The sequence below is a fragment of the Lutra lutra genome, chromosome 6, assembly GCF_902655055.1.
Source record: "Lutra lutra chromosome 6, mLutLut1.2, whole genome shotgun sequence".
NCBI classification, from domain to species: Eukaryota; Metazoa; Chordata; class Mammalia; order Carnivora; family Mustelidae; genus Lutra; species Lutra lutra.
Window position 1 is genome coordinate 66,830,006 of NC_062283.1, and position 23,313 is coordinate 66,853,318.

Genomic DNA, 23,313 nt, shown 5'->3' on the forward strand with positions numbered 1-23,313 from the left:
GAGCCCTCCATCAGGCTCCAGGCTCAGCAGAGAGTCTGCTTGAGGATTCTCTCTCACCTTCTCCCTCTGCCCCTCTCCTAGCTCATGTGGGGGATGGTGTTCTCTCTCTCTAAAATAAATCTAAAAATATTTTAAAAATAAAGATGTGCATTTGGTTTGTAGCACTGTGATCTGTGTAATAATTTCATTACCTCTGGCAGAAAACTAGGCTCATGGAACACTACCAAATGATGACACTCCTAAGGATGCCTGAGATATGGGAAAAGCACACCATCCAGAGAGTTTTCCTGAGGCTTAATAGAAAGAAAACACTACGTAGCATATATAAAACAGTAAATGTTTAGACTGCCCAAGACCCTGAAAATATAATGAGGGAACTAGTTCTTTGTCTGGAAATAGATCCCCTGTAGATGCACGATGATCTCACCTTGAGATCCTTAACTACATCTGCAAAAACCCTATTTCCAAATAAGATCATATTCACAGGTACCAGGAGTTAAAACTTGGACATATTTTTAGGGGGACACAAAATTCATTTCGCTGCAAAAGGCCTGTACATATTTTTTTCTTTTTGTTATTTAAAATTAAGATTAGAAAATCTACTCAGAGTGTGTTTAAAATACTTTTTATGGGGGTGCCTGGGTGGCTCAGTGGTTAAGCCGCTGCCTTCGGCTCAGGTCATGATCTCAGGGTCCTGGGATCGAGCCCCGCATCGGGCTCTCTGCTCTGCGGGGAGCCTGCTTCCTCCCCTCTCTCTGCCTGCCTCTCTGCCTGCTTGTGATCTCTCTCTCTCTCTGCCAAATAAATAAATAAAATCTTTAAAAAAATACTTTTTATGGTTAATTTTCCCTAATGAACATTATTTTATTAGTTGCCTAGGTTCCTATTGCCTTTTGTGTTTTAGATTTCTGCACTGATAGTCTTTTTTCTTTTCTTTTCTTTCTTTTTTTTTCACCAAATAGAGTAGACAACTAAACAGGTATAAATGTGTTGTTTTAACCATAAGCCAATAATCCTGGAAGGATAAGCTCGAAAGGATGAACTGTGGATAGTTATTCAATATTTATTTTTTTTTAAGATTTTATTTATTTATTTGACAGAGAGATCACAAGTAGGCAGAGAGGCAGGCAGAGAGAGAGAGGAGGAAGCAGGCTCCCCGCCGAGCAGAGAGCCCGATGCGGGGCTCAATCCCAGGACTCTGAGATCATGACCTGAGCCAAAGGCAGCGGCTTAACCCACTGAGCCACCCAGGCGCCCCAGTTATTCAATATTTATATGTATTTTATTTGAATGGTTGGCTATTTGAATTGCGGCCATGTTTAGACAATCATAACGTAACAAATATTGATAATCCATGTACTGCAGTTGCATATTCTCCACAGCATCAGACATTTTCAGTTGATTGTCTCGATATTTTTATTTCTGTCAATACAGTGTGATCTTTCCACCAGTCAATGAGGCTTGAAAACCGACTCATTGTGAAGTTATAGATTTTTGGAACAGGGAGGGAACTTAGAGATCATCTTATTTCCTGAATTTCATTTTACAAATAAGGACACCCGGACTAGACCAGTTTCACAATCTGAGTTTCAGAATTAATGTGTTGAGTTATTAGCCAGCACAGTTCCAGGACTAAAATTCAGGGCTTCTGATTACCAGTTCAGTATTTTTTTTTTCTTTACTCCATACACTAATAGTGATATTGTCACAGGACTGAGAACGGGTTCCCAACTCAGGTTTGGCTGCTCAATCCTTGAGCAGAGTGATCCAAGAGACAAGTGATGGTGGGAAAAGAATAGTTGCTTCATTCAGGAAGGTGGTAACTTGGGTACAGGGTGGGTTAAAGTCTCAAAGACCATCTTCTTCATCCAGGGGAAGCTGGAGGGTTTTCAAGAGAGAGGAACAGAAAAAGGAGGAGGCTATGTGCAGAAGAAGCAGGTGCCCAGACCATTAGTTTTTTGCCTACATGACCCTTACAGACATGCTGGCATCAGTAGCTACAGTTTCTGAGTGTGGTCAGATCTTATCTTCTGGGAAAGTTGGGTCTTTCACTCCTCAAGGCCAGTGGTCTGCAAATTGCAAGGAAAGTAAGTTAGTTCTACTGTAGATCAAAAGACTTAGGTCAGTAAGCAAGGAGTGCGTAAATTTGAAGCAAGTTAACACTTAAGGCCAGTAGGGCTGCTGTTACAGATCCTTAATCCTATGACTGGTGTCCTTAGAAGAGAAAGGGGAGAGAGATTTCAGACTCAGGGAAAAAGCCACATGAAGACACAGTCAGAGACTGTGCTGCCATAAATCAAGGAACACTGGGAGCCACCAAAAGCTGAAAGAGCCAAAGGATTCTCTCCCAGAAACTTTGTAGCAGGTATAGCTAGGCTGACACCTTCATCTCATACTTTTAGCCTCTAGTGAGAGGATACATTTCTGGTTTTGTTTTGTTTTTAATTTCACTATTTATTTATTTATTTATTTATTTATTTATTTATTTATTTATTTAAAAAGATTTTATTTATTTGACAGAGATCACAAGTAGGTGTGGGGGGGAAGCAGGCTCCCTGCTGAGCAGAGAGTCCAATGTGGGGCCCGATCCCAGGACCCTGGGACCATGACCTGAGCCGAAGGCAGAGGCTTTAACCCTCTGAGCCACCCAGGTGCCCCTACTTATTTATTTATTTTAAGTAAACTCTCCCCGCAATGCGGGGCTTGAACTCATGACTCCAAGATGAAGATTCACATGCACTACTAGTTAAGCCAGCCAGGAGCCCCTGAATTTCTGTTGTTTTAAGCCACCACGGTATTGATAATGTGTTATGTCAACTGTAGGAAACTAACAACCCTTCACCAAAAAAGGAAATACTGCTAAGCTCTATTTGGAATTGTGTCTTCTCAAATAGTGACCATACTACCCTACTCCTTCCCCATTATTGCTGTCTTTCCTTTTATTTCTATATGTAGTGCTTATTCCCTTTCAGTTTTTGGAAGTATGTTATACAATATTTGAGATATACAGAGAAACATAAAGAATAATACAACTATCCTTTTATCCAAAGTTGGCTATAGTTATGAAACGATGTCAAAATATTTGAATCCTCAGTATATCGCTCCCCTCTTCTCCATCATCTCTTAGGGGAAATCATGTTCCTGAATGTGGGTTTATTCCCAGGCACCTCCTGATCCCCTTACTAGAAGTGTGTTTAGCCCCAACCAATGCATTATATTGTTGCACAATTTAAAACTTTGCAAAAATGGTGTTGTGCCATATGGATTCTTTAGCAACTTTCAATTATTTCATTTATTTGTGAGATTTATCCATGTTGGAATATGTTCCTCTGATTCCTTCATTTTCACTTATGTATACCATTCTGCTGCATGAAAATAAAGTCATTTTCTTGGTTTTGGACACTTTTAGGTTTTATTAATTTTTTCTATTCAAACCATGTCTCTCTCTCTTTTTTTTTTTAAGATTTTATTTATTTATCTGACAGAGAGAGAGAGAGAGATCACAAGCAGGCAGAGAGGCAGGCAGAAAGAGGGGGGAAGCAGGCTCCCCACCGAGCAGAGAGCCCATCGCGGGGCTCAATCCCAGGACCCCGAGACCATGACCTGAGCCAAAGGCAGAGGCCTCAACCCATGGAGCCACCCAGGCGCCCCCATACCATGTATCTTATACTTAGAGTGTAGGCACAATCATCCTCTAGGATATATGCTTATTCATAGATCCTATAAGGATATAGGATATATATATCCTATATAAGGATATATCCTTATTCATGGATCCTATGTGCCCTATATGCACATCAACACACTTTTAGTTTTTAACTTTTTGTCAATTTGAAAGCCATGAAAGGAATCTCGTTTGCTTTTTTAAAATACTTATTTATTTATTTTAGAGAGGGGTGGGAGGGACCCAGGGGGAGGGAGAGGGAGAATCCTCAAGAAAACTCCTCGCTGAGCACAAAGTCTGACGCACAAATTCATGTTCTCTGATATTTTGCTCTTTGTTTTTAAGTTTTGCTTTTTCATGTTTATATTTTTAATACACTTGGACTTCTGTTTTACTTTATGGCCTGAAATAAAGAATTCTTTTCTTTTTTTTTTTTTTATATAGATAAACTACGGTGTTCTAGCACCATTCATTGAGAAAGTGATCGTTTCCACACTGATCTGCAGTACCAGCTCTGATCTATGTCAAGTTTTTGTATGTGTGTATATTTTAGTTGTGTATTGCCACACAACAAATTACCCCAAAACTTTGCAGCTAAAAACAACAAAAATTTGTTATCTGATAGTTTCTGTGGGTTAGGAATCTGGGAATGATCTAGATGGATTGTTCTGGCTCAAGGACTCTCACAAGGTCAAAATTAAGGGGTTAACCAAGGCAGCAGTTACCTCAAGGCTGTACTGGGACAGGAACTGCTTCTAAGCATACACATGTGGCTGTTGGTCAGCTTCAGGTCCTCACTGGCTTTTGACAAGAGACCTCAAACAGTTCCTTGCCACATGAGTCTCTCTACAGTATTGCTTACAATGTGGCAGCTTGCTTACCCTCTGAGTGAGAGACTGGAGAAAAAGAAAGTGAGAAAGTGCTCCCAAGACAAGACTCACTATATAATCTAATCTCAGAAGTGGTATCCCATCACTTCTGCCATATTCTGTTCTTTAGAAGTGAGTCACTAAATCCATACTCGGGGGGAGGGGATAACATAAGATTGTGAATGCCTGGAGGTGGGGATTATTTGTGTCATCTAGAGCTGCCTACCACAGTTTCCATTTTTATTGGCTTATACCTACCTGTGTCATTATCACACTTATTGCAGCTTTATAATAAATCTTATTATCTAGAAGGGTAGGTTCCCCTACTTATTGATTCTTTGAATGTGTCTTGCCTAGTTGGGGATCTAAAAATAGAATCTAGGGATGCCTGGGTGGCTCAGTCAGTTAAGCGTCTTCCTTCAGCTCAGGTCATAATCCTGGGGGTCCTGGGATCAAGCCCTGCATCAGACTCCCTGCTCAGTGGGGAGCCTGCTTCTCCCTCTGCCTCTACCCCCTGTTTGTGTGTGCTCTCTCTCTCAGATAAATAAATAAAATCTTTTAAAAAATAAGTAAATAAACATAGAATCTAGAACCAGCTTATTCAGTTCAATGAAAAAGCCATCAACATTTTTTTAACTGTATCACATTAATAGATTCATTTACAAATCAATATTTTATGATCTGGAGTCTTCCCATCCACTTATATGGTTTATCTCTCATATGTTGTGGGAAGTTCATGAGACGGTTAGAGGTAAAAAACAGTGTAGGATGTCTTTTCAGTAAAATATCTCAGACAAATTTCTTCTGTCTGGGCTCCCTATGGAAAAATTCAGTGGTAACACACAGTGTACAGAGGGTTTGTGTTGCCTCAGTTCCTGGGTTAGCAGTTTTAAGGTCTATTTCCATGTTGAAGTTTTGTGGGTCCAGTACACTGCCTACTCTCTTCTTAAAAGAACAGCTCCTTTTGGGGAGCTGCTGCTTCTCCCACTTCCACCAGGTGATTCTAACCCTGGCTGCCAATCACAGTACCCTGAGCACAAGAATAAGCACAGGTCCTAGTGTAGGCCAATCATAGCTCCTCCTTGGACCTTATCAAACTGGAATTCAAGGAGGTGGTCCCTCTCTCTCAGGTAAAAGGCTGAGAGGCTGAGAGCTCCAAGTTTCTAGACTGGAGAAATAAATAAGTGTGACAAAATGAAGTTGAGATGAAGAAAGAAGCTGAGATGAGATATGCAGAGATGTCTTGGTGTTGGCCAAGTGCCGGGTGCTAGATGTTTGGCCCCAGAAGCACCCCTGTCCTGCTTCAGTTTGATTAGGCGAGCCAGATAAACTTGCATTTTGCCCTACTTCTTGCAACCAAAATTCCTGAAATGCATCTATCTTCTTGCTAATTTACATAGACGTTGCCATTCACTTAAAAACCCTTTGTCAAATCTCATTCTACATTAATTTATTAACATAAAGCCCTTTTCTAAATTATGTTTATACTAATTATGATCATTTCGTCTTCTAACAACAGGAAATATGTATGGACCATGTGCTATGTGTCAGTCATCAAAGAACAGTGATAACTAAGTCTTCCAAGGAACACAAAAATATATGCCTTAGAAAAATTAATGTAGAACGTAAGTAGTGAAACCGTGACTTAAATCTCATTTGAACCCGACCAAAATCCTGCAAGGAAGCTCAGAGAGGGGCCAGTAATTACTCCATGCTTCTATAGCGTATAAATAGTGGAACCAAAACTCGAACCTGGATTTTCGACCAAATCAGAGTTGTTTTAATTATCCTGTACGGCTTAAACTGAGAAAATACTTTTGAATTCTTATACTTTAAAAAAGGATAGCTCCCAGTTCTCTTTCCATCAGGTTCCAATTTCCTACCAAGTTGCAACAGGGAGGTATGGGTGTTTCCTGAACTTTAACAATTAAACACAAACAAGATCAACGAGCAATACTGAGAAATCACGCTTTCCACTCGGCAAGATTTTTTTGTATCTCCCCCGCCCCCTCAAGAGCAAGGCACCTTGGGACTTGTAGTCTTGGGATAGAGTCCTGTGGCCGGAGGCTGATTCACTGGGACCCAATCAGCAGAAAGCCAACTTGCTCTCTGTGCAACGATTGGCTGGAAATCAGCGACCGCCCTCCCCGCGGCGCCCTCTCGGCGTCTCGAGTTAAAGGCAGCACCCGGCCGGGAGGAGTGTGGGTGACTGTTCTGTTCTCGGGACCGTAGTCGGTGAAACAGCATTGCGGCCATGGCAGAACCGCAGCCTGCATCCAGCGGCCTCACCGACGAGGCTGCCCTCGGTTGCTGCTCTGACCCGGATCCCAGCACCAAGGTTGGCGCAGAACCTACTTCTCCTGAGTAGCTGCCCCGGGGCCGGGCGGAGCGGAGCGGGGTGTCGGGGGAGACGTGGGAAGCTCATCCCCTGGCTCAGCTAGGCCCCGCTCCGGCTGGGTTCGAACGCCATCGGGCCGCGGCTGCAGCTCCCGCCGCTTGGGGCGGACCAGAATGGGTCGGATGAAGGACTAGGGCTAGGGGTGTCCAGTAGGAGATCGTGAGAGGATCCATTTCCCCAGAGAGTGCGACCCTGCTTGCATTAACTTGTTTATTTTGGGACGGTAACTAGAAGCCACGGCCAGCCCCGAATCAGATCCCTTGACTCTGGTGTGCGTGTTCCTCGGGTCAATAGCTATGGCGGGTGAGAGCAGCTTCAGAACTCGCAGTCCAGGTTCGAAGGTCTCTAATCCACGCTGGCCCCTCCCAGCCTATTCTGGCTGCTGGCTTAACTCCTGCAAACTAATCCTGGATCCCGCCGAGTTTAACCGCGCCCCAGAGTTCGCCTTTGCTTGGTTTTTATGATTGCTCACGGCCACACTTCTGTCCTCCCTGTGCTTGGTGGCCCCAGGAGAAGTGACAGTAATCGTGAAGCTTAGATCCAAGGGGAATCTTGGGGATTCCTTCACCGACCCTCTCATCGCAACAGAGACCCAGTAAGAGGAATGACCTGTTGCATCCCTCCGGCTTGCTTAACATGTCTGCACTGAGTCAGGGTAACTCACTCAGGTGTGGTGCCTCCACGCTGGCAAGGTTTGACACGGCAGCCGCTTGGGGGGTTTATTGCAGTGTCCGTGTCAGTAAACGCCTTTGTACTTTTTTTTCATTCGATGGGGGAATTTCTGAATTCCTGAGGATTGAATATCTGTCGATGAGTTTGCCCCCTGCTTGCTCTTTGTCTTCGGGGTGAAGAGTCAGACACCTCTGATTGCTAAAGCTTTTGACTGGCGCCTGGAACTTAGGAAAAGTAGTAGTCACTGCAAAGTTCAGGGGGAAAAAAGAAAATGAAATAACATTCCCTCCTACACTCATTTCCCTTGTATACCCTCTAATGTATTATTATTATGTAATATAAGTACCTAGTTATTTCACATAATATAAACTGAGCCATTCAGTATAAATTAGTGTCCTAGATAACTGGGGATTTTGTGTATGGGACTATTTAAAAATATTTCAGAGATACCTTTAGAAAATTTGTTAAATACATTTTCTTGCATTCTTAACTTAAACTACACATCATTGAAATTTCTCTTGGTTATATGGAGTAATTACTTCTTAAAATTAATAATTTTTGGTCCTGAAATACCATGTGGGGGACGTAAAATTGATATGTAGTGGCAGCTGGCATAACTCGAGTGTGCCAGGTCCTGCATTGTTGTTTGAAGTACATTACTTAATTTAGTCCTCAGGACAACCCTATGAAGAAGGCATAATTATTATCTCTAGTTTACAAATAAGGAGACTCCAGCATAGAAATACCGAGTAACTTGTCCAGAGAGGTACCTGCACTCTCAACTTCCACCCTTGTTCTGCTTCTGGAGTACTGACTTCAGCAATTTTGGAACTTGACACAAAGTAAAAGACCTAAGTGAATTAAATTCAGCCTGATGGGGGTTTTGGGGGGGTACTGGGATGAACAAGATGAGGTCTCTTCACCAAAAGGACACCAACTCCAACATAAGACGGAGCTGGGATTAATGTGCTGTTAAATTATAAAGTACCCTGGGAGTGCAAGAAATTTTGGAAGGTAGCCTCTGTGCTATGTTATATACCTGGGGTATTTGATGTTTGAAGACCTACATTCAAATCCCCAGATCTGCCATTGGCTGTAGTGATCTTAGCAGGGCACTAGGGCTGAGTTTGTAAAAAAGCAATATGAAGAGAGCTGCAAGGAGGATTAAGTCTATTATTTTTCTCTAAACTATGAAAAGTGATACAGTTGAACTCGGGATCAGGGAATACATCAGCCAGAAGGTGGGGGTGGGCCTAGGTCTTGAAAGATGAGTAGGGTTCCAGAATCATCTAGGAGACTGAGTTACGTGGACGGGGACATTCTAGGTGGAAGAAAGACCTGAGCAAATACAGTGAGATGCAGAAAGATGCAGTGCAGGCGTGTTTTGGAGAGGCGAATTACATGTTTCTGAAGTTTAGGTTATCTAAACAGTGGAGCTGTGGTGGAAAAGGCTAGAATGGGAGGTTGAAGCCTCCCTTTCAATGAGAGAGCTCTGAATGTCACATCTAAGAAAGCTGGATTTAAATAAGTAGCAGGGAATCATTCAGGATTTGAAAGCATTTTATAGAGTACTTTGGAGGACTCCAGGCCTGGAGGTGATGAGGCAACCTGAAAGGTTCTTCCAGAAGATGAAATAAGTGGTGAGGGCCTGGTTTGGAAAGGAGAGGGTAGTGGTGGTAGAACATCAACTTTCCTATTGATTGTCTGCATCTTTGTCATGAAGGACATTCCTTGGCCTGTCCTTGGCCAAGGAATGTCCAGTCATACCACTTCCTGGGTAGTCTTATTGGCCAGCTGTCTTCATGAGGCCAAATACTTCTTTTCCCAAGTGATAATCTCCTGAAAAAAAAATTTTTTTTAATAGTCTCTATCAGTGTCCTTTAATGTAATAATTTGAAGTCTTATCCCATCTGAGTGGTAAGGGAAAACTTTGAGTGTTGGTGACACTTAAGCTTAGTTTTACCAAATACAGAGGAAGTAGCTAGGTAGAATTGGGTGCAGGGGTAGGTGGAAGAGAGAATGGAAAGGAGGAAGGAAGGGGAATGGCCAGATGGATGAATGACTGTTCTAGGCAGAGAGAATCATAGTAAATATAAAAAGTACAAGACATCAGAGAACTGATGCAGGCAGGAATCTACAGATGACACAAGACTGAAGTTGTAAGCAGTGGAAGTTGAGGGGAAGGTATGCAAGACAATCATCCGGATGCTCAAAGAAAATATGAGCATCCCCCCACCCCATTATGCTTATTTTTCTCACCCTGTAAAGATTTCTATTTGGTAAATATATTTTATAATATATATGTTTTATTAGTATATTTGTATGTGTATATAATTAAAATAAATACATATTTATAGGAGGTGCATGCTCTCCTTTTAAACTGATAAAAGTGTACCAGAAACATTCAAAATGAACAGTTTAGGGGACTGCTAACAAGTGATGAAGTTAGAGAAGTATGCAATAACCACATGTGCTTGCCTTTGGGACTTTCCTTTATAAGCTGTGAAGTACCACTAAAGGAATGATTTTTATTTTATTTATTTGAGAGAGAGAGAGTACGTAGGGTGTCGGGGGAGGAGGGGGTAGAGGGACAGGAGAGGGAGAGAATCCCAAGCAGAATAACCCTGAGCATGGAGTCCAATGCAGGGCTCAGTCTCACAACCCTGAGATCTTGACCTGAGCCAAAACCAAGAGTTGGATGCTTAACCTACTGAGGTACCTGGGTACCCCTGAAGTAATGATTTTTTTTGAAGTAATGATTTTTAATCCAGAAATGACACAGTTGGGTTTCACTATAGGAAGATGACTGTGGTACTTTATGGGGAGTGGATTGCATCTAGGATTGTATCTAGGTAAGCCTGTAAGAAGCAGAGACCAGGGAGGAAGTAGTAGCTCAAAAGCACTTGAGGAAAATAATGCTCATTAGAAAGACACCGAGCAAGAGCCCAAAGGAATTTAAGGAGTCAAGTTGGTAGGACACTTGGGCTGGATTAGAGAGAAGTGGGAAGGAAGAAATCTAGGAAGACTCCAGGTATCTGACTTGGGCTGACAAGGGATTCTAGTGACACTATGCTAAGTACTTTCATGCATTATCCCGTATACTTTGCAACTCAACCCTACAAGCTGAGAACTATAATTATCCCTATTCTAAAGATATGAAAACTAAGGTTCAAGAAAAGTAATGATTTACTTAAGTAATGGTGGTAGAGCCAGTATTTGAACCATATTGCTTCTGAAGAATTATTTCTCTCACACTCATGTGTTTTCCCTCCCTTTGCACAAGATTTTTAAAGGCCTTGTGATCCTGAGGGCTTCTAGGATTTTCCTGTTTCTGTTATCTGTTGTAAGAGCAGTCTGGCAGTTATGTTTCCTAATATCACAGGTAATTTTAAAATTTTAAAAAATTTCCTTTGTGTCTCCTAGCTGTTTCTGCCTCCCTTATCTGTAGGGTGAGTATACTTGAAGTACAGCTTTGGCTGTTGAATTATAGAGTGGGAAGGAAAGAACCACATGAAACCAATGTAGATAAGATAGAATAAATGTAAAGGAGTGGCTGAATTATTTTCAGGAACAATTTATCACATTCTGGCATAGGTTGAGTCAGGCAAATAACACTGGAAAGAGGAAGATAGTGAAGAAAAAAATATATCAAACCATCTTGTACATCAACCATGTGCTCCAGCTCTTACATAGAAAACAATTTTGTTCCCCTCAGATATGCTTGTATTTCCAAAAGGCACTTGTGACTTTAAAAAAGTCAGGAAAAAAAAAAAACTTGATCCATTTTTTGTTTTACAGGAGATGGGATACCTAGGGGTGAAGAGTTAAGCCCTGAACCTTTTGATGAGAATTTGATAATTTGGTTAACTCTAGCTATTTCCCAAGAAACAGAAATGGTGTTTGTTGCTTAGCAATATTGCTTATGATAAAAAATAACTTGATAGGCACATTGCATCTGGAGGGAGAATTATCAACACCCAATAGGAAGTCATAGCTTTGGGCTTCCCTGAATGTAGTGGCTCTTAAAACTGTCCCTTGTGGAGATTCTGGAAGCTGCGCTGGTGGGGTTACTACTAGAGATACTGGTTCCTGTGGTCATAGGGCTTCTATACCAGGGTGATTGCTGCTCCTACCCAGTGCAGATCTACTCCCTGCCCCTGAGCTGTACAGACTTCTGTAAGTACTCCTGCTGAAGGGGGACAGCTAGCCCTGCTGTGTTGCAAGCTGTGTTTTTCTAACCAAAACCCAAATTTTAGCCTGTGGTTGTCCTGTGAGTCTGAATGTTGAGTTGAAGACTCTGCTGAGGGTAATGCAACACTTTTGAAAACTCATTGGGAAAGAGAGTTGATGGGCTGCAAAGAGAGTTGGCCTCACTGTTACTAAGGCCAAAACACATACTTTAGGCCAAAGAAATCTTAATATTTCTGAAAATATAGCTAATACAAGTTTGAAACTTTTCTTGTCTGAAGACTGGAGGTGGTGGAGGCAGTGGAGATCCTGATCTCGATTTTGAATAAGATGGAATATTGTACAGAGCCCCTTGGCAACAGTTCTGGAGAGATGAGTGTCTTCATCATTAGAAAGAGGCATATGGTGACCAAACGTACCTCATTGTTGGGGCAATTGTATAAAATCAATTTGGACACTTTTCTGGGAACATGGAGTACACATACTTTTCCCTGTTCCTCCTGTTAGGTACAGCTAAATACTCTAGGCATTTTATATAACATAAACATAGGAAAACAACAAAAGGTGGAGAGAAGAAGGCAGACTAGCTAGGGGCCTACCTAGAAGGCAGACCCTAGGAGCAACATGGTGGCCAGCTTCCCCAAGTTTTATTTTTGCCTCATTTAGCCCAAACTTGGAGCTATAGAAATGTCAGTGGATGCAGACAAAACCAAACCAAACCCCATGAAAATCTGCTTTCCATTCACAGGACCAGGAAATAGGCAGTGTTTCCTGATAAGGCAGAAAACTTTTAGACAGTAATGGCTACAACCAAACACCACAGAAAAAACTGTGGCTTCATCCCAGCCTGTGCCGGCAAAGGCTGGGTGGGGAGCCTAGTCTTCACCAAACAGGTTGCAATGAGGTGTCCATTATCCCGCTGCCAGGGTGGGATGAGAGAAAGTTGAATAGGAGGCCATGACTTTTGTCTCACCAGACAATAATAAGCTTTTGCCACTGGATTTATTAATGGAGAAACATGGGGAATCTAAAATTCTGCCCCACCCCAGCAATGGAAATACTTTAAGATAATTATAAATGGGAGAGAGTAAAGGGATGTAAAGAGAGGTAAGGTTCTGTACTTCACTTAAATTGATAAAACAATGACACCAAGTGACTGTGATAACTTATATATATTTGAATGCCTAGAACAACTTAGCGAATGCCTAGAGAAAGCTATACAAAGAGTACATGAGGAAACACTACAGAAAAGTCAAAATTAATTATAAAAAATGTTCTACTAACTTACAGGAAGGCAAAGAAAAAATTGACAGAAAGCAAAAGTAAATAAAATAACCACTTAAGCCCTAGTATTTCAGTAATTACATTAGGTATAAATACACCAATTAGAGATGAGCAGAGAGGATTTTAAAACATGCCCTAACTTATCTCTGTATGAGATAATTATTTAAATTTATTGTGGTAATCCTCTCACAGCATACATGAGTCAAGTCATTAGGCTCTATACTTTAAACTTAACACAGTGCTATATGTCTGTTGTATCTCAATATAACTGAAATAAAAGAAAATGAAAACATGCCTCAAATATATGCTGTCTGCATGAAACTCACTTCAAATATAATAAGAGGCAAGTTAAAAGGATGGAATAAGATTATTATGGAAACACTAATCCAAAGAAAGCAGGAATGGCTGTCTTCATACCAAATAAAGTAGACTCCAGAGCAAAGAAAGTTATCATAGTTAGAGAAGTATATTTATATAATGATAAAAGGATCAGTTGATCAAGAAGATGTAGCAGTCCTAAATGTCTGCACACAAAAAACAGCTGCAAGAAAATAAGAAGCAAAAACTGATTTAATGGAAAGGAGAAAGAGAAAAAAGTTCCTATTTGTAGTTGAAGATTTTAATACTCCTCTCTCAACAACTGATAGTACTAGACAGAAAATTAACAAGAATGTAGACAAACTCTACAACACCATCAGTAAACAAGTGATCAACATTTAAAGAACACCACCCAAAAGCAACAGAATACACTTCTGTTTTCAAGTGCCCATTAGAATGTATATCAAGACATACCATGTCATGGGCCCCCAAAACCAACTTCGACACTTTAATATTACTGAAATAAGACAGAGTATATTCTTCGACCACAACAGAATCAAACTAGAAATGAGCAGCAGAAGCATAACAGGAAAAGCTCCCAACACTTGGAAGCTAAATAACACTTTTCTAAATTCGTGGATCAAGAGGATGTCTCAAGGGAAATTTAAAAAAAAAAAAAGATTGAATGAAAACAAGAAAGGAATCTTAGCTAAGACAGTGCTAAGAGGGAAATTTATATTACTAAACGCATACGTTAGAAAAGAGAAGTCTCAAATCAGTAATTGGAGTTCCCTCCTCAAGAACCTGGATGAAGAGCAAAGTAACCCAAAGGAAGTAGAAGGAAGGAAATAAGAAGCAGAAATCATCGAGATAAAAAACAGAAAATAGAGAAAATCAGTGAAACAAAGCTGGTTCTTTGAAGGAAAAAAACAATAGAATTGATAAACTTGCAGCAACACTGACAACAGAGAAGACAAATTACCAATATTAGGAATGAAATAGGAGATACCACTGCACACTACAGACATCAGAAAGATAATAAGGGAATTTTAAAAACAACTCTGTACATGTAAATTTGACAATTTACATGAAGTGGGCCAGTTCCTTGAAAAACACAAACCACTGTAAGTTACCCGTGTGAAATAAATAATGTGAATAGCTCTATAACATAAGGAAATTGAATTCGTTATTAAGATTTTTCCAAACAAGATCTCTCAAGGCCCAGATGATTTCACTGGAGAATTCTCCCAAACATTAAAGAAAAACGAACACCAATTCTATACAATCCCTTTAAAAATTGAAGAGGAGGAACACTTCTTGATTTTTTTTTCAATGTTTGTACTTTTTCAAATTTTTACTTAAATTCTAGTTAGTTAACATAGTGTAATACTGTTTTCAGGAGTAGAATTTAGTGATTCATCACTTGATACAACACCCAGTGCTCATCATCACAGGTACCTCCTTCATACCTGTCACCCATTTAGCCCATTGGCCCACACACCTCCTCCCATCAACTCTGTTTGTTTTCTACCTGATTCATTTTATAAAGCTTGTATTACTCTGATACCAAAAACCAGATGAAGACAGTACAAAAAAAGAAAATTACTAATATTCCTTGTGACTGTAGAGGTAAAAATCCTTGATGAAATATTAGCAAATAGGACACCTGGGTAGCTCAGTGGGTTAAGCCTCTGCCTTCGGCTCAGGTCATGATCTCAGGGTCCTGGGATCGAGCCCCACATCGGGCTCTCTGCTCAGTGGGGAGCCTGATTCCCCCTCTCTCTCTGCCTGCCTCTCTGCCTACTTGTGATCTCTCTCTCTCTGTGTCAAATAAATAAATAAAATCTTCCAAAAAAAAAAAAAAAAGAAATATTAGCAAATATAATCTAGCAATAAATAAAAAAAAGTTACCATGACCAAGCGGGGTTTATTCCAGTATCCAGTTCAGTATTCAAAATCAATCAAAGTAATCATTATATTAGAGGTAAAGAAGAAAAAAATAGATTTGACAAAATTCAACACCATCCATGTTTCAAAAAAAAATTTTTTTTTTTTTCAGAAAAAAATAGGAATGGAGGGGAACTTACTCAACTTGATAAAGATCATCTATGAAAAATATACATTGTACTTAATGGTGGTGCTTTTCCCCTAATTTAGGGGAAATGACAAGGATATTTGTTCTTACCACACTTATTCAGTCTACTGCTAGAAGTTCTAGCCAGTGCAATAAAGTAAGAAAAGGAAGTAACAGTCATACAGATTGGAAGGAAGAAATGAAATTGTCCCTGTTTGGACATAATTGTACATAGGAAATCCTAAGGAATCTATAAAAAACTCTTCTAGGACTAATAAGTGAGTTCATTGACATCACAGAACAGGAAGAAGATAAACATATAAATACCAATTCTATTTCTGCATATTAGCAGAAAACACATGAGCACCAATTACTCAAAAAAATTTCTTAGGTATAGATCCACCCTGTATCAGACTTATATGATAAAAATTACACAGTACTGATAAAGATTAAATAAGTGGAGAGACATACTGTGTTCATCGTTGGAAGACTCAGCATAGTAAAGATGTCAATCCTCTACAGATTGATACACATAGTTAACACAAACCCCCTTTTTTTTTTGGTAGGTAAGATTATTCTAAAACTGGGAAAGGCACATAAGCTAGAATAACTAAATTTTGAAAAGAATGAATGGAAGGAATCAGTCTATCTGCTTTTGAGACTTCCTATGTAGCTACAGTAATAACTACTTAGTGATATCGGCAGAGAAGACACAGATTAGTGGGACAGAATAGAGAACCCAGAAATAGACCCATACTAATACACCCTACAGATTTTCAGTGAAGGTGTGAACGCAGTTCAGTGGAGAAAGGATAGGCTTGTCAACAAATTGTGCTGGAGCAATTGAACATCCATAGGTTAAAAAGAAAAAAAAATGAAGATTTAACCAAGTTTCACATCCTTGTCCCGTCTTTACATTTTTGTCAGGATGATAGGGCAGACACATAAGATGTGCACTAGAAACATCCTTGATTGTACTGTTAATTTTTTTTCAAAGTAGTTTTGAGCTAATTAAATTTGGACAATGCTCTCCCAAAGCCTGATTACTCTTTTATAAGGCAAAGGAGCAAATCTTTGTTATTACCTAGTACCCATCCCAGAAAACCCAAAGATAGTTTAGATATAAAAGGTGACTTTCATTTTCCAAATTTAGAGCATGAAAAGGAAAAGACAAAGTTAAGAATTGCCTGATGAGACAGGACATGAATGTAAGTCCTACTTTTTTAAAACACAAAATATGTTTATTTATTTATTTATATATTTATTTTTAATTTATTTGACAGAGAATACAAGTAGACAGAGAGGCAGGCAGAGAGAGGAAGGAAAGCAGGCTCCCCGCTAAGCAGAGAGCCCGATGCGGGGCTCGATCCCAGGACCCTGGGATCATGACCTGAGCCGAAAGCAGAGGCTTTAACCCACTGAGCCACCCAGGCGCCCCCAAAATATGTTTATTTTAAATAATGTTTTAGAACCATAGCAACAAGCACTCATTTTTAGGGACTTTTTGAGGAAGGATCATTCAGGTGTTTACCAGAAGTACAGAGCTGACAGAATATGCCGGTGATAAAAAGCAAACTATTAGCATAGAATAACTTGAGCCTTTTATAAAAAGCAAGCTCTGGGGACGCCTGGGTGGCTCAGTTGGTTGGACGACTGCCTTCGGCTCAGGTCATGATCCTGGAGTCCCGGGATCGAGTCCCGCATCGGGCTCCCAGCTCTGCGGGGAGTCTGCTTCTCTCTCTGACCTTCTACTCGCTCATGCTCTCTCTCACTGTCTCTCTCTCAAATAAATAAATAAAATCTTAAAAAAAAAATTAAAAAAAAAAAAAGCAAGCTCTGCTTGTTTTTTATATCCTCCAAATAACATTTTTGTAGCAAAGGATTCATAAGCCTGTTTTTCATGAATAAGTCCACTAATATTGAATATACCTTTAATTTTTTTGCCATGTATAGTCTTCTTTTAAGGTTATAAATGGCATTAGAGTGTATATATATATTTTTAAAGATTTTGTGCATTTGGCACAGAGAGAGAAAGAGTGTGCACACAAGCGCGCAGAAGCAGGGGATGTGGCAGAGGGAGAGGGAGCTGATTCCCGGGTCCCATCTCAGGACCCTGGAATCATGACCTGAGCGGAAGGTAGACATTTCACCGACTGAGCCACCCAGGCGCCCCTGGAGTGTGTATTTCATCTACACATTTACTTGGAAATAATTTGTTTATTATATGATTCTTCTTAGTTGGAACAATACTGTATTTTTCCATTTTCTCTCTTTTTTGAAAACTATTTTTTCAGCTTTATTGAGATATAATCAATATATAACAATGTATAAGTTTAGGGTGTACACCATGTTGATTTGATACACATATACTGCAAAACAACTACCACAATAAGGTTAATGTGATCATCTCACATAGTTACTTTTTTTATGTGTATGTGCTGACAACTTTTAGGATCTGCTCTCCTACAACTCTCAAGTATACATTCAATACGGTATTTGTTAACTATGAATAGACTTTTTTTTTAAGATGTTATTTATTTATTTATTTATTTGACAGAGAGAGAGAGCGCACAAGCAGGGGGAGCCGCAGAGGGAGAGGAACAAACAGACTCCCCACTGAGCAGGGAGCATGATACACAGTACCCAGAACCAGTATATCCCAGAACCCTGAGATCATGACCTGAGCCAAAGTCAGATGCTTAACCACCTGAGCCATCCAGGTACCCCACGATGTATAGACTTTTTAAAAGTTCATTTTAATATTCATTTATATGTATGAATTTAGATAGTTTTAGTACATAGCCATGTTAATAGAATTTATGTTTAATAAAATTAGAGGCTTAGTATTACTTTTAAGATGTAATTAATCTAAATAGCCTATTTTTTTTAATATGTTTATTTATGTATTTAAATTCCAATATAGTGAACATATAGTGTTAGTTTCAGGTGTACATTATAGTGACTCAACAATTCTATACATTACTCCATACTCATTATACTCTTAATCCCCATCACCTATGTCACTCATCGCCCCAGCCACCTCTCCTCTGGTAACCATTAGTTCCCTACAGTTAAGAGTCTGTTTTTTGGGGCGCCTGGGTGGCTCAGTGGGTTAAGCCGCTGCCTTCGGCTCAGGTCATGATCTCAGGGTCCTGGGATCGAGTCCCGCGTCGGGCTCTCTGCTCAGCAGGGAGCCTGCTTCCCTCTCTCTCTCTCTCTGCCTGCCTCTCCGTCTACTTGTGATCTCTCTCTGTCAAATAAATAAATAAAATCTTTAAAAAAAAAAAGAGTCTGTTTTTTGGTTTGTCTTTTTTTCTTTTTTCATTTTCTTTCTTTCTTAAATTCCACAGATGCGTGAAGTCATGTGGTATTTGTCTTTCTCTGACTTACTTCACTTAGCATTATACTCTCCAGCTCTGTCCATGTTGTTGCAAATGGCAAGATGTCATTCTTTTCTTGGGCCTGAGTAATTTTCCTGTGTGTGTGGATATCTATATATATCTATATAGATATAGATATCTTAAGATATATAGATATATAGATAGATGATCTGTAGATATATAGATATCTATATATATATCTTCTTTATCCATTTATCTATTGATGGACAGACACTTGGGTCACTTCTATAATTTGGCTATGTAAATAATGCTGCAGTAAACCTAAGGCTGCATATATATTTTTTTTATTAATTTTATTTTTTATAAACATATATTTTTATCCCCAGGGGTACAGGTCTGTGAATCACCAGGTTTACACACTTCACAGCACTCACCATAGTACATACCCTCCCCAGTGTCCATAATCCCACCCCCCTCCCAACCCCCCCCCCCCCCATCAACCCTCAGTTTGTTTTGTGAGATTAAGAGTCACTTATGGTTTGTCTCCCTCCCAATTCCATCTTGTTTCATTTACTCTTCTCCTACCCCCTTAACCCCCCATGTTGCATCTCCTCTCCCTCATATCAGGGAGATCATATGATAGTTGTCTTTCTTCGATTGACTTATTTCACTAAGCATGATACCCTCTAGTTCCATCCATGTCGTCGCAAATGGCAAGATTTCATTTCTTTTTTTTTTTTTTTTTTTTTTTTTTTTTTAGATTTTATTTTTTTCATTTATTTGTCAGAGAGAGAGAGGGAGAGAGAGCAAGCACAGGCAGACAGAATGGCAGGCAGAGGCAGAGGGAGAAGCAGGCTCCCTGATGAGCAAGGAGCCCGATGTGGGGCTCGATCCCAGGACCCTGAGACCATGACCCGAGCTGAAGGCAGAGGCTTTAACCCACTGAGCCACCCAGGCGCCCCAGATTTCATTTCTTTTGATGGCTGCATAGTATTCCATGGTGTATATATACCACATCTTCTTTATCCATTCGTCTGTTGATGGACATCTAGGTTCCTTCCATAGTTTGGCTATTGTAGACATTGCTGCTATAAACATTCGGGTGCACGTGCCCCTTCGGATCACTACGTTTGTATCTTTAGGGTAAATACCCAGCAGTGCAATTGCTGGGTCATAGGGTAGTTCTATTTTCAACATTTTGAGGAACCTCCATGCTGTTTTCCAGAGTGGTTGCACCAGCTTGCATTCCCACCAACAGTGTAGGAGGGTTCCCCTTTCTCCGCATCCTCGCCAGCATCTGTCATTTCCTGACTTGTTAATTTTAGCCATTCTGACTGGTGTGAGGTGATATCTCATTGTGGTTTTGATTTGTATTTCCCTGATGCCGCGTGATGTGGAGCACTTTTTCATGTGTCTGTTGGCCATCTGGATGTCTTCTTTGCAGAAATGTCTGTTCATGTCCTCTGCCCATTTCTTGATTGGATTATTTGTTCTTTGGGTGTTGAGTTTGCTAAGTTTTTTGTAGATTTTGGACACTAGCCCTTTATCTGATGTCATTTGCAAATATCTTCTCCCATTCTGTCAGTTGTCTTTTGGTTTTGTTCACTGTTTCCTTTGCTGTGCAAAAGCTTTTGATCTTGATAAAATCCCAATAGTTCATTTTTGCCCTTGCTTCCCTTGCCTTTGGTGATGTTCCTAGGAAGATGTTGCTGTGGCTGAGGTCGAAGAGGTTGCTGCCTGTGTTCTCCTCGAGGATTTTGATGGATTCCTTTCTCACATTGAGATCCTTCATCCATTTTGAGTCTATTTTCGTGTGTGGTGTAAGGAGATGATCCAATTTCATTTTTCTGCATGTGGCTGTCCAATTTTCCCAACACCATTTATTGAAGAGGCTGTCTTTTTTCCATTGGACATTCATTCCTGCTTTGTCGAAGATGAGTTGACCATAGAGTTGAGGGTCTATTTCTGGGCTCTCTATTCTGTTCCATTGATCTATGTGTCTGTTTTTGTGCCAGTACCATGCTGTCTTGATGATGACAGCTTTGTAATAGAGCTTGAAGTCCGGAATTGTGATGCCACCAACTTTGGCTTTCTTTTTCAATATTCCTTTGCCTATTTGAGGTCTTTTCTGGTTCCATATAAATTTTAGGATTATTTGTTCCATTTCTTTGAAAAAAATGGATGGTACTTTGATAGGAATTGCATTAAATGTGTAGATTGCTTTAGGTAGCATAGACATTTTCACAATATTTATTCTTCCAATCCAGGAGCATGGAACATTTTTCCATTTCTTTGTGTCTTCCTCAATTTCTTTCATGAGTACTTTATAGTTTTCTGTGTATAGATTCTTAGTCTCTTTGGTTAGGTTTATTCCTAGGTATCTTATAGTTTTGGGTGCAATTGTAAATGGGATGGACTCCTTAATTTCTCTTTCTTCTGTCTTGTTGTTGGTGTAGAGAAATGCAACTGATTTCTGTGCATTGATTTTATATCCTGACACTTTACTGAATTCCTGTACAAGTTCTAGCAGTTTTGGAGTGGAGTCTTTTGGGTTTTCCACATATAGTATCATATCATCTGCGAAGAGTGATAGTTTGACTTCTTCTTTGCCGATTTGGATGCCTTTAATTTCCTTTTGTTGTCTGACTGCTGAGGCTAGGACTTCTAGTACTATGTTGAATAGCAGGGGGGTTAACGGACATCCCTGCTGTGTTCCTGACCTTAGCGGAAAGCTTTCAGTTTTTCTCCATTGAGAATGATATTTGCGGTGGGTTTTTCAGAGATGGCTTTGATAATATTGAGGTATGTGCCCTCTATCCCTACACTTTGAAGAGTTTTGATCAGGAAGGGATGCTGTACTTTGTCAAATGCTTTTTCAGCATCTATGGAGAGTATCATATGATTCTTGTTCTTTCTTTTATTAATGTGTTGTATCACATTGATTGATTTGCAGATGTCGAACCAACCTTGCAGCCCTGGAATAAATCCCACTTGGTCGTGGTGAATAATCCTTTTAATGTACTGTTGAATCCTATTGGCTAGTATTTTGGCGAGAATTTTTGCATCTGTGTTCATCAAGGATATTGGTCTGTACTTCTTTTTTTTTTGAGGAGATCCTTGTCTGGTTTTGGGATCAAGGTGAGTTTGGAAGTTTTCCTTCCATTTCTATTTTTTGGAACAGTTTCAGGAGAATAGGAATTAGTTCTTCTTTAAATGTTTGGTAGAATTCCCCAGGGAAGCCATCTGGCCCTGGACTTTTGTTTGTTTGGAGATTTTTGATGACTGTTTCAATCTCCTTACTGGTTATGGGTCTGTTCAGGCTTTCTATTTCTTCCTGGTTCAGTTGTGGTAGTTTATATGTCTCTAGGAATGCATCCATTTCTTCCAGATTGTCAAATTTGTTGGCATAGAGTTGCTCATAGTATGTTCTTATAATTGTCTGTAGTTCTTTGGTGTTCGTTGTGATCTCTCCTCTTTCATTCATGATTTTATTTATTTGGGTCCTTTCTCTTTTCTTTTTGATAAGTCTGGCCAGGGGTTTATCAATCTTATTAATTCTTTCAAAGAACCAGCTCCTAGTTTCGTTGATTTGTTCTATTGTTTTTTTGGTTTCTATTTCATTGGTTTCTGCTCTGATCTTTATGATTTCTCTTCTCCTGCTGGGTTTAGGGTTTCTTTCTTGTTCTTTCTCCAGCTCCTTTAGGTGTAGGGTTAGGTTGTGTACCTGAGACCTTTCTTGTTTCTTGAGAAAGGCTTGTACCGCTATATATTTTCCTCTCACGACTGCCTTTGTCGTTTCCCACAGATTCTGAACTGTTGTGTTTTCATTATCATTTGTTTCCATGAATTTTTTCAATTCTTTAATTTCCTGGTTGACCCATTCATTCTTTATAAGGATGCTGTTTAGTCTCCATGTATTTGGGTTCTTTCCAAATTTCCTCTTGTGATTGAGTTCTAGCTTCAGAGCATTGTGGTCTGAAAATATGCAGGGAATGATTCCAATCTTTTGATAACGGTTGAGACCTGATTTAAGACCGAGAATGTGATCTATTCTGGAGAATGTTCCATGTGCACTAGAGAAGAATGTGTATTCTGTTGCTTTGGGATGAAATGTTCTGAATATATCTGTGATGTCCATGTGGTCCAGTGTGTCATTTAAGGCCTTGATTTCCTTGTTGATCTTTTGCTTGGATGATCTGTCCATTTCAGTGAGGGGAGTGTTAAAATCCCCTACTATTATTGTATTCTTGTCGATGTGTTTCTTTGATTTTGTTATTAATTGGTTTATATAGTTGGCTGCTCCCACGTTAGGGGCATAGATATTTAAAATCGTTAGATCTTCTTGTTGGACAGTTCCTTTCAGTATGATATAGGGTCCTTCCTCATCTCTTATTATAGTCTTTGGCTTAAAATCTAATTGATCTGATATAAGGATTGCCACTCCTGCTTTCTTCTGATGTCCATTAGCATAGTAAATTCTTTTCCACCCCCTCACTTTAAATCTG

General features: G+C 39.8%; 1 protein-coding gene across 1 annotated transcript in view; it reads left to right on the forward strand.

The window, feature by feature from the left end:
* Nucleotides 1-6,681: 6,681 nt before the first annotated feature.
* Nucleotides 6,682-23,313, forward strand: part of GLO1 (glyoxalase I) — a 32,055-nt gene continuing 15,423 nt past the window's right edge. Inside the window, exon 1 of the mRNA XM_047735020.1 lies at nucleotides 6,682-6,871. Within this exon, the coding sequence (XP_047590976.1) occupies nucleotides 6,788-6,871 (84 nt within the window). The 5' untranslated portion in view covers nucleotides 6,682-6,787. The remainder of the gene's footprint in view (nucleotides 6,872-23,313) is intronic.